The sequence below is a fragment of the Haliotis rubra genome, unplaced genomic scaffold (genome assembly GCF_003918875.1).
Source record: "Haliotis rubra isolate DU_JTF1 unplaced genomic scaffold, ASM391887v1 Scf219, whole genome shotgun sequence".
NCBI lineage: Eukaryota > Metazoa > Mollusca > Gastropoda > Lepetellida > Haliotidae > Haliotis > Haliotis rubra.
Window position 1 is genome coordinate 892,501 of NW_025766214.1, and position 12,900 is coordinate 905,400.

The following is a 12,900-nucleotide window of genomic DNA, read 5'->3' on the forward strand; positions in this document are numbered from 1 at the left end:
CCTGCTTTCTATCAAGCTCCACCGTACAGCACCAGCATAGATCAGAGGGGAACAGAGACTGCAATAGGTCGATTTGTCTCAATGATTTGACATTTTCAGCCCTTGGCTCCCGATTTGCATATCTGCACTTCCTCAGCGTTGTTTTCTGGAAGTGACAAATCCGAATAACATAGAAACAGTCGAAATCTAAATATTGAATTAATCCAAAAACACCAAAACCAAAAACGAAACGATTACAAACCCTAATCCATTGAGACATGTAATTTACCCTCGCCATCAATCCATTTGAAGACTGAAAAACACACGTAGAAAAGTAGGCTATATAAGTCACATATCAAGGTTGTATTCAATTAAACCCCAGGGTAGCCTAGTGGTTAAAGCGTTCGCTCGTCACGCCGAAGACCCGGGTTCGATTCCCCACATGGGTACAATTTGTGAAACCCATTTCTGGTGTCCCCCGCCGTGATGTTGCTGGAGTGTTGCTAAAAGCGGCGTAAAACCATACTCACGTACTTAAATTAAACCACTTTTTGACCACCTGATCCACATCTTAATCACTTATGTTACTTCGTGCGATGTGCCTATTAAAAAGAGCCCTTTGGGTGGTATACAACCGGCGTTATCAAAACAAAATCAATATAATCACCCTGTTTATGAAACTGACCAACATTGAAACACGAAGCCAAGCCCATAACTGAGCTAAATGGCGCATTTCATTTGTGATATCATCTCGCTATTTATCTAACTGCCAAACAGTGGAAACTCATGAATACACGTAGGTGTCAAATGGCTGTTTCCCAGTGACCAGCATATCTGTACAAAGTCCATCGAGAACAACAACAGAACCCTATCACGGACGCCAACGTGGACCCCAGGGGTTCGACATGGGTTTCCGCCGACCCTTTGTGGAATGGGTGACGACGACCTACTAGCCTACCGGCCCACTTTAGGGAAGTGATAAGTGGAATGCTCATACCCGGACCATACCGTCAAAATATCCTCTTGTCTTGTAGTGGATGGGCTTTATATGAGTGAGCGAGTGAGTATGCTTTTTACGCCGCTCTTAGCAATATAACGGCGTGGAAACCAGAAGTGGTCTTCACCCATTGTACCCATGTAGGGAATCGAACCCACGCTTTAACCACTAGGCTACCCCACCGCCCCGGCTTTATATGAACATGAAATCTAAACACCTGGTTGTTGATAAAACGTTTCTATGAACCGTTGGCCCTTACTGTACATCTCTCCTGTGAGATAGGCCGAGGACACCACATCGCAAAGCCTTACACCTCTTATATATTACAAGAATTTTGATGAATACAAACATCACGTTACAAACCTTTTATGTTAACATCTCTTCCAGCAAGTACACTTTATGAGGCACATTGAAACCCGGTGTTTGCCGCGATCGCCGTTTTCAGTTAGGGGATTGGTCATACTTATTAGAAGGGAGGGGCCCTATGAGATTTAATTGGGGTTGCTAGGGGATGTCATTAAAATTGTCACATCGAATGAAGGGGACGCCTACATTTATCCTAACTATTGAGGTGCGGGTAGGTGCTGGGTATGAAATAATGACACTTCTATGTTTTCAGAAAAATATTGTGTAAGAATTTGGACATTTTAGGACAGGTAATATATTTAGCGATCATGGTCAAGAAAATGACGGGACGATGGGTTAGCCTTGTGGTTCAGCCGTTCGCCCCTCACGCCGAAGGCCCGGGTTCGATTCCCCACATGGGTACAATTTGTGAAGCCCATTTTTGGTGTCCCCAGCCGTGATATTGCTGGAATATTGCTAAAAACGGCGTAAAACCATACTCAGTCAGTCATTAAAACGACTGAGCCCTATTCGGATTTCGCCTTGTTAAGCATCACACGTTTACTTCGCTACAATTGAGTTGCAGTTGCAGAAGCGTATCATATTTCATGAGCTGAGTGAATATTTCATATCTACGACTGGTTTCAAGGTCTCGGAGTGACATTCACATCTTCCATGTCAACGTGTTCAGGTCTGCAGAGCCGCCGAGCAAGGCTATTGATTGGCCAACACTGGGGACTGCGCGGAGAAGAAACGTATACATTTATAACTAAATAAATATCAGGGTCTATGATGATTGTGTGTTGGAATATATGCATCAGGGTTTATGGGTATAGCGTTTGTTTGTTTGAATTCGACGTGGAATATTTAAAAAAGAATTATCCGGTTTTAATTGTTGTAGTGAACAATAAGAAACACACACACACACAGCACATCTGATTCATTCTGGTAATTTCACACACACACACACACACACACACACACACACACACACACACACACACACACACACACACACACAGACACACACAGAGACACACACACACGAGGGATCGGACACTATAAATACAATTTGATCACATTATTTATGCACAATATGAATTATTCACTTCGCGCCCTTTTGTATCCAGTCGTAAGCAATAATTAAATACCCCACGAAGGACAAAGCCGAACACCAATACAGCAAAGTTAATATTCATGCCACCGTAAGAGACAGAAAAACAGGCGGTGTCCTTCTAACCGCCCAGGAAGCTATCCAGCAACTTTTCACCTGCTGCTGGCCATAACTCATTGTCCCCCTACTAGAGAACTACTTTAAGCGCAACAGGTAATCGACGAAATATTGATCACCGCGACAGGTATCGATTGCCTTTCAGCTGTGCTCATGTTCGATCTAATGTTGGAATTCTATTGGAGGTTCTGTTCATACTTTCTGTAGAAGTTCATGCAACAATTACCCCATTGAATTGTAACCCTGACTCGCGGGTTTTAGTGGGCGCAGCTCCTACTACTTATCTTAGACGTCTGGTAGCCATATTAATTCACATTATTGTGAGTAGAATGCAAAACCTTGTAAAAAGAATATTCAAATGACATCGGTTTTTAGTGCATAAAGTTATATAAGCTGCGTAAGAAGATCAGTAATCAAAGAACAGTGTCTCTTGATTAACATATAGTTCCTCGAAGGTTTTATTACACAATAAATCTATAAGTAAAACGATTAATAAACATAAAACACTGTCTCTTGACTATCATCTGTGAAATATTCTGTTGCACAATAACTGTAATTTTTTTTAATAAATATGGAATATTGGCTTTTGACATAAATGTATAATCCCTGAAATGTGTTATTACACAAGAATTTTATCTATTTTATCTAATTGTATTCCTTTGCTAAGAGCTAACGCCAATTTCGGTTTACGGCAAGCATATACTCGTAGTCGACCTTGATTACCACAGTTCGTGGACATGTAATACTTTTGATGGACTAATAATTTATGATTATCCTGATAATGTCTTAGTTCCATACGGGGCACTTGTTACAATGTCTAGATGTAGCTAGTGAACGGCCAGGGCATTCATTCCAAGGTTCTGCAGACATATGTTACTTTACTGGCGGCTATCAGTATGTTAATATGTTGAACCCAACTCGCTGATATCTTTGATATTAACGTAAGAGGCGACTAACGGGATCGGGTGGTCAGGCTCGCTGACTTGGTTGACACATGTCATCGTATCCCATTGTGTAGATCGGCGCTCATGCTGTTGATTACTGAATTGTCTGGTCCAAACTCGATTATTTACAGACCGCCGCCATATATCTGGAATATTGCTGAGTGCGGCGTAAAAAGTAAATTCACTCACTCACTGTGATTCTAAAACATTGAAAAGGTTTTTACATTAATGCTTAGAAATCGAGATATATAGTAGAATGCTACACTGGGAAAGAGTTCACTTCCCATGTTGACAGTTCCCCATACCGTAAACAAACAAAGGGTGTGTGTTCATTCATCACCAATTGCATCTTTCTGTTACCCTGCTGCGGAATGGCTCAAGTTGGCCACGGATGAGAGTGTGTTCACCAGAAAGGCACAGTCAGACTTTCCCACCAATATACAATCATTGCTGTATGCTGATCAGCTTAATTTGGTGTCAGACAGTAGGAATACTTCGGACAAACTCACAGGGGAAATTATCATAATGGAAGGAGGACGCCATCGACTAGCCTTGCTCCAAGGCTGTACTGAATGATAAACCAGTGGAGGTATAGTAATTCTGTCCTTTAAAGACGCAAGTCTAGATAAGCGCACAATACAGGACGTCTAAGCACGGAAGTCTGTTATCTATATTTTTTCAGAAATTTTCATTGAAACTCTCAATTTTTACCTTAGAGACTTAGAAAGTCTAGCCATCACCTATCAAGTGCTGTGTTCAGAACAGCGTGTTTCAGAATTCAGTTGACATGTACGAAATCCCGTCAAACTCCAGCACGAGCCTGGTTTCTACTTTGACTCACACCATTGTTATTAATAACCAAGTAAAGTACAATTATGCCTTATGTGTACTAGTCATTCGTACGAGTTTTATGGCTCGCAACGGTATTCATGATGTATATTGTTTCAAAATAAATATATCGTTGAGAAATAGTATTCAGTCAAGAAACAAGTTTCATTTTGCTTCCTATAGCTCTATCAACGCATTCTCCTATACACCCATCTCCCCACCTCCAGGTCACGTGACCCCACACCTTGCTTCCTATAGCTCTATCAACGCTTTCTCCTATACACCCATCTCCTTGCTACCAGGACCTGTGTCCCCCCACCTTGCTTCCTATAGCTCTATCAACGTCTTCCCTGTACACCCATCTCCCCACCCCCAGGTCCACGTGACCCCACACCTTGCTTCCTATAGCTCTATCAACGTCTTCCCTGTACACCCATCTCCCCACCCCCAGGTCCCGTGACCCCACACCTTGCTTCCTATAGCTCTATCAACGTCTTCCCTATACACCATCTCCCCCACCCCCAGATCCCGTGACCCCACACCTTGCTTCCTATAGCTCTATCAGCGGCTTCCCTGTACACCCATCTCCCCACCCCCAGGTCCCGTGTCCCCACACCTTGCTTCCTATAGCTCTATCAACGGCTTCCCTGTACACCCATCTCCCCACCCCCAGGTCACGTGACCCCACACCTTGCTTCCTATAGGCTCTATCAGCGCCTTCCCTGTACACCCATCTCCCCACCCCCAGATCCCGTGACCCCACACCTTGCTTCCTATAGCTCTATCAACGTCTTCCCTGTACACCCATCTCCCCACCCCCAGGTCCCGTGTCCCCACACCTTGCTTCCTATAGCTCTATCAACGTCTTCCCTGTACACCCATCTCCCCACCCCCAGGTCCCGTGACCCCACACACCTTGCCTCCTATGGCTCTATCAACGTCTTCCCTGTACACCCATCTCCCCACCCCAGGTCCCCCGTGTCCCCACACCTTGCTTCCTATAGCTCTATCAACGTCTTCCCTGTAAACCCATCTCCCCACCCCCCAGGTCCTGTGACCCCCACACCTTGCCTCCTATAGCTCTATCAACGTCTTCCCTGTACACCCATCTCCCCACCCCCAGGTCCCGTGACCCCACACCTTGCTTCCTATAACTCTATCAACGTCTCCCCTGTACACCCATCTCCCCACCCCCAGGTCCCGTGACCCCACACCTTGCTTCCTATAGCTCTATCAACGTCTTCCCTGTACACCCATCTCCCCACCCCCAGGTCCCGTGACCCCACACCTTGCTTCCTATAGCTCTATCAACGTCTTCCCTGTATACCCATCTCCCCACCTCCAGGTCCCGTGTCCCCACACCTTGCTTCCTATAGCTCTATCAACGTCTTCCCTATACAACCATCTCCCCACCCCCAGGTCCCGTGACCCCACACCTTGCTTCCTATAGCTCTATCAACGTCTTCCCTGTACTCCTATCTCCACATCACGGGAACGACGTCCCCTACACATATCTCCACATCACGGGAACGACGTCCCTACACATTGCACCCAATATATTCGATCAACGTCATTCCTGTGTGAACTCACGGTCGTGACTTGAAACAGATAATCCAATATAACGAATCATTGTATCAGAATGATACGTAATTAAACGACAAACTACACCGTTAAACATTCATTCCGCAATTTTATATCGATCAGAAAATAATTAGGACAGATCGATAGGGTTAGCATTGTGCACGTGAGGTTTTATATTTTTCGCTTGATTCCCCCATGGCATACGCCACCAGAGCATGTCGGGAAGGATTAGTACAATGGCGAGTTTAATGTACGTGGACTACGAAAGAAAAGAATTCAATACAGGTATAAAACAATTGTCCATAGCAAGGGCGTGCGACTAAGATAGTAACGCCCTGGTCGTGGATACGTATAATTCTGCTTAGAACGTGACGCAAGTGATATATGCAGACAGTGTAGTTTCCCCCTAGCGAATCATCGGATGATGATCAATTATTTGTATCTGTGTCAAATCAATTTGTTTAAAGTATTTGTTGTTTGGTGGAGTCTGTTTCAGTTCACAACTTACTTTATAAAACAATATTTCAGACAATACATGAGTCTATAGTAAACGTGAACATGGACGTTGTCAAGCGAATATATGAGTCGAGTTTGTATTGTGCTGAAAGCAGATGCTGATGCAGAGATCCACATTGCTGTGATAGCAATTGGGTACATAGAGATCTGCATTGCTGTGATAGGGTAAATAGAGATCTACATTGCTGTGATAGCAATTGGGTATATAGAGATCTGCATTGCTGTGATAGGGTAAATAGAGATCTACATTGCTGTGATAGCAATTGGGTATATAGAGATCTGCATTGCTGTGATAGCAGTTAGGTATATAGAGATCTGCATTGCTGTGATAGCAGTTGGGTACATAGAGATCTGCATTGCTGTGATAACATTGGGTATATAGAGATCTGCATTGCTGTGATAGCAATTGGGTATATAGAGATCTGCATTGCTGTGATAGGGTAAATAGAGATCTACATTGTTGTGATAGCAATTGGGTATATGGAGATCTACATTGCTGTGATAGCAATAATATTATTGGGTACATAGAAATCTGCATTGCTGTGATAGCAGTTGGGTACATAGAGATCTGCATTGCTGTGATAGCAGTTGGGTACATAGAGATCTGCATTGCTGTGATAGCAGATGGGTACATAGAGATCTGCATTGCTGTGATAGCAGTTGGGTACATAGAGATCTGCATTGCTGTGATAGCAGTTGGGTACATAGAGATCTGCATTGCTGTGATAGCAGTTGGGTACATAGAGATCTGCATTGCTGTGATAGCAGTTGGGTACATAGAGATCTACATTGCTGTGATAGAAATTGGGTACATAGAGATCTACATTGCTGTGATAGAAATTGGGTACATAGAGATCTACATTGCTGTGATAGCAATTGGGTACATAGAGATCTGCATTGCTGTGTTAGAATTTGGGTATATAGAGATCTGCATTGCTGTGATAGAAATTGGGTACATAGAGATCTACATTGCTGTGATAGAAATTGGGTATATAGAGATCTACATTGCTGTGATAGCAATTGGGTACATAGAGAGATCTGCATCGCTGTGATAGCAATTGGGTATATAGAGATCTACATTAGAGATTGGGTACTAGAGATCTGCATTGCTGTGATAGCAGATGGGTACATAGAGATCAGCATCGCTGTGATAGCAATTGGGTACATAGAGATCTGCATTGCTGTGATAGAAATTGGGTACATAGAGATCTACATTGCTGTGATAGAAATTGGGTACATAGAGATCTACATTGCTGTGATAGCAATTGGGTATATAGAGATCTGCATTGCTGTGATAGCAATTGGGTACATAGAGATCTGCATTGCTGTGATAGCAATTGGGTACATAGAGATCTACATTGCTGTGATAGCAGTTGGGTACATAGAGATCTGCATTGCTGTGATAAAATTGGGTACATAGAGATCTGCATTGCTGTGATAGAAATTGGGTACATAGAGATCTACATTGCTGTGATAGAAATTGGGTATAGAGACATCTGTATTTCGGTCGCAGCAGTTGGTTATAGAGACATCTGTATTTCGGTCGCAGCAATTGGTTATAGAGAAATCTGCATTTCGGTCACAGCAAATGGTTATACAAAAATCTGCATTTCTGCAAAAGCAATTGAATACATATAGAGATGCATTTCGACGATTGCAGTTAGTTATAGAGATCTGCATATCATTGATAGTGATTGGTTGTACAAAGCATGTCATGTATATAGAGATCTGCATTTTGCAGACATCTATTGGCTATGCAGAAATATGCACTGTACCAATGTGGGGTTGTATATAAAGGTTCAGTAAGGTTTGAATTCCACGATCCACGCTGGCAGGGTACGCGGCCTGGTCTGCCAGGTCACACGCTTCAAACCAATCAATCCTCGTTTAACAGTTGCTAAAGTAGACCTTAAATTTAACCGTCGTGAACTGAAAATCAGAATTTTAAAAAACAGAGCAGGTATGTAATGTGTATTAAAGCGTAATGAAAGTGTGATGATGTACGGAAACGTATACAAGGCTTGCTAACGCTTAGACGAGATCATTGCAACAACACATTCACAACAAAACACACAGCCATAACACAGAGACATCACATACCAATGCATACCACATTCTCATCGCACGCTTATGCATAGCACAGAATCGTCGAACTACAAAGCATAACACATTCGCATTGCAAAGCCATGCATACGACATTATCATCGTACACCTATGAATAAAACAGTATCGTACTCCTTAACATAACACATTCTCATCGTACATCCATGCATACTCCCATATCATTACGTATCCATGCATATATACTGCAACTAACACACTAGCTATCTGTTCAGTGACTTCATTCTGTTTCCCTAAAGAAGACACTACTATTGTATCAATACACTGAACAGTCCAACCAATACCCTATTTATCAGCAATACCGAAAACAATCAGAGAATTATCAAAACTGTTTGCGTTCAAAAGAACCCTGAGATTAAGATACATTTTAATTTGTTTTCATGAATGATAGTCAGACAATGTAGATAATTTTCCGACCTGCTGGAACTCTGTCCAAGTGTGTACAATGTGTGAAGCCCGTTTCTCGTGTCTCCTGTCGTGATATTGCTGGAATATTGCTAAAAGCGGCGTAAAACCACATTGACTCACTCACCCACTCACTGCCCAAGTACGTATACCCTGACTTAATCTGGTTTAAACCAACGCGTGCCAGATCTCGCACCTGTAGCGTGCAAGTTCGCTACTGTATATGACTACATGTGAATTCACATTTCAGTTTCAACGATTCGCTGTCATTGTTATACGAACCTGCACCATACAATCAGACCCTATCAAATGGTATGAAGCAAGGTGGAAAGAGCAATCCAAATGGGTTACTTCAATCATTAACACACATATATCCTATTGCTATTGGACCTATAGCTGCAAATATTGCCACATTCATACGTTAATGCACATAAATGCACATAATACGTCCCTTTAACACACTCCACGTCTGCACAATGGCACACATTATTATGGGTTACAGTCAAGTGTGACACATCATTACTCCGTGTGTCACACATCCGTCTGGTTACCTAGGCCAAAAGTAAACCAATTCTTATTCATGATAATTATTTTTATCTCTTTAAGGAACGGAAGCTGACTATTAGTTTGAAAATGTCAGTGCCACTCTAGAAATGTTAGGCTATTTTTACCAAACCAAAATATGTCAAGCTACTGCCTTCTTAATGTTCTGGGGCGGTGGGGTAGCACAGTGGTTAAAGCGTTCGCTCGTCGCGAATAAGACCCGGTTCGATTCTCCCATGGGTTCTATGAGTGAAGCCCAATTCTGGTGTCCCCCGCCGTAATATTGCTGGAATATTGCTAAAAGCGGATAAAACTAAAAAAACAACTCTTAATGTTTTACATAAATCACTGATGTTGATTACATATGTAGTGTGTTGGACCGTCAGGCCATCATTGTGATGACTGATGAAATATAGCATACCTTGATAAACACTTGTTTATATTGTATAATAAATTGTTGTCATTTCTAAAAGAAACAATCATGCAAAATTTTGAAAAAATGGTTTCCTTTCATCCCATTTCTCAATGATTGACTGTTCAACCACCCTTTAGAAGCTGGTATGTGTCAACCTATCTTCCTTGTATATAACCGCCGCCATATAGCTGGAATATTGCGAGTGCGGCGTAAACCTTAACTCACTACTTGTATATTGCTTTTGTTACTGTGGTGGCAGAGTAGCCTATCTAGTGGTTAAGGCTTTGGCTCGTCACGCCGGGTTCTATCTCATGGGTACTGTCTGTGGGACTCGTTTCTGGTATCCCGCTCCATGATATTGCTGGAATGTTGATAAGAGCGGCACTAAACTATACTCACTTCTGTAACAATAATATGTGTGTATATATGTAACTATGGGAATGAATAAATAAAACCAAAAAGTGTTGTCGATGAGACTGTCCAATTAGGCATTACACCAAAACACTTTTGTTAGGGGTAGGGGTGACGTTGGTAGAGGTGAGGGTTGGTAGACAAGGACAGGACACGGATCGTCGCTGTGCAGAGTAGCCTCCCTTGGGAGTCTCAGAATCCTACAATCATGGGTTCATATCTCTGAGTATGTTTCAAGTTTGTCAGCAGCACATCGTGCTTATGGGTTTCGCGATAACGGTAGAGATCTGAGATCTGCATCACTTCGGGTCTTCTCCTACACCAAGATTGAGTGTCGTGAAGCTTCTGAAATACTGGTCAAAGTAGCGTAAAACAACTTAACTGACATTCGAAGCTTTGAACGACCGCGAGAAACCTGTTCCTTTTCGTTGGACTGACGTTCTACAATATTTTACGACTATCACGATGTGGGTCACCAAGAACGTTGCGGAACCAAACCCGGACTTGGGCATGATGAGCAAATGATTTATCCACTCGGCTATTCCGCCAAACTTGACATGATGACCCCTGTAGTTACTGACAGCGCTCAAGAAACAAGGGAGACGACTCCAAATGATATCTGTTGCTATGGACACCCACAGCGTTCCCTTAAGTCATTGAGCATATATATGTACATCCCAGATATTTTCGCTACCATTCTTTTTGAAAAAAGCAAACCACAATTACGATTCCCACATTGTTTACGCCACGTCGATATTGAGCGTGAATAATTATTTTCCTAATACACTCGGTACTCTTGGTCGTGGTATGTACATATCGCTCGAACACAACAAAACACAACTATCGGTTCCCATGTGTCTGTTTGTCAAGGGTCCAACGTTCCACACGTGCACTTGTATCAAATATCACAGGCGCGGTATAACCGGGGTATCTGCGATATAACGCCGTGAGGCGCAGATGCGTGTACTGACAATGACAGTTACCTTATAATGGTAGCGGATACAAGCAAGCTATAAAACAACACAGTTGATGGCCTTGACTGCACTGAACTAAAGTACAGTTAATTCTGAAAATGCACTAGTGTCGTGCGGTGTGTGGATCATTAGCCTTGACATCGCTAATCTTACTCTGACACACAAGTGACACACACTAAACACAAATACACATAAACACGGTCTAACCATCTCCAAAAGTGTCCTTAAAATATCTAGTTAATTGATATTACAACAAAACTGTCGTCTGCTTGATGCATCAGTGGCCATCTTGAAAACGACGCCATCTTGAAAAATGAAACTAACATTCCATCAAACTTTATCAAAATCACTATCTCTCTATGCAACTCACATGTACTGATATTGAAACAGATAAAAAGATAAACAAACATGCAAAGCACACACAAACAAAACGCAAACAAACATCCCTTCCCGTAACACCATATATAGAGATGTCACAGTCTATGTCAACAGGTTCTTGGCGCAACCGTCCCGTAGTTCTCATACGCAACTGAGGCAACTTGGGAAACTTTTAATCTCACCTTCAGATTCATCCTTTTCATCTTTGTCAGTAGGTTTATCTTCCTTTTCCGTTGCCATGGTGGAATGTCCGATAGTAAGTAAAGCTGTGACCACTAATCCTCCGTGTTGGGCACTGTCTGTCTACGGCTACATCTGGGGGTTGTCTCATCGCACACTCCCGCCTGCAGTACATCTGCTATTAGTCACATTGTGGTATGATATAATTTCTTGCAGCCCCCCTTATAGTAATTGACAAGTGGGTCACGTGACTACTTGGCAGTTTGTTCCGATTCCTGGTACTTTCATCACAATACTGCCATCATTCAGCTGACATTTCCACACACGAAGGTTAATAGGGAACATTAAGATAAACTTTTAAACATACGCTGATATAGCTCAGGAAAAATATCTTTGACTTTGCTGGCATATGATATATATGTAGATAGTTGAAATATGGGTGTAGAATACTGTAGATAGTTTGAAATATGTGTATATAGTTTGAAATCTGTGGATTGAGAATTTGAAATATGGGTGTGGATAGTTTGAATTCTTTTGACTTCTCGCAAATGTTTCAAATTAGAAGTTTTATATTTATGAATAGTATTTATATTTAATTTTAATATGGTGGACATTTTCTAAACATCTTGTAAGTGATTTAATAAGCAAGGGTTACGTCCCATCGTCATACCAGGACCCACTAGTGAATTCCAACCCTGAGTAGCGCCTAGTATAATATGTATTGTCTCCATAACCCATTTGTCGTAAGAGACGGTTGACGGGATCTGGTGGTCAGGCTTTGCCGCCATTGTTGATACATAGCATTGTTTTCCAGTTGCGGATCCTATGCTTTCAGTCACTGGATTGTGTGGTCAAGACTATTTACAGACTGCCGTGAAGAATGGCGTTAACCAATAAGCAAACAACTAACAAACAAATATCGCCTCCACACGCCTGTTTGTGGTAGACATCTTGAGCTTGTACTAGGGTTTTCCTACCAAACATCACCCGCAGTGATATTGCTGGAATATTGCTAAACACGGCGTAAAACTAAACTCACTCACTCACTCACT

General features: G+C 42.3%; 1 protein-coding gene across 4 annotated transcripts in view; it reads right to left on the reverse strand.

Moving 5' to 3' along the window:
• LOC124277167 (serine/threonine-protein phosphatase 2B catalytic subunit alpha isoform-like) overlaps positions 1-12,001 on the reverse strand; it is a 52,677-nt gene extending 40,676 nt beyond the window's left edge. For 2 of the 4 annotated variants that reach the window (XM_046712833.1, XM_046712832.1), the window contains exon 1: positions 11,851-12,000. In XM_046712833.1, coding sequence (XP_046568789.1) covers positions 11,851-11,908 — 58 coding nt within the window. In that variant the 5' untranslated portion in view covers positions 11,909-12,000. Of the gene's footprint in view, positions 1-11,850 lie in introns of all 4 variants that reach the window. The other 2 variants (XM_046712839.1, XM_046712836.1) reach the window with 2 other exon arrangements.
• Between the last annotated feature and the right edge of the window lie 899 nt (positions 12,002-12,900).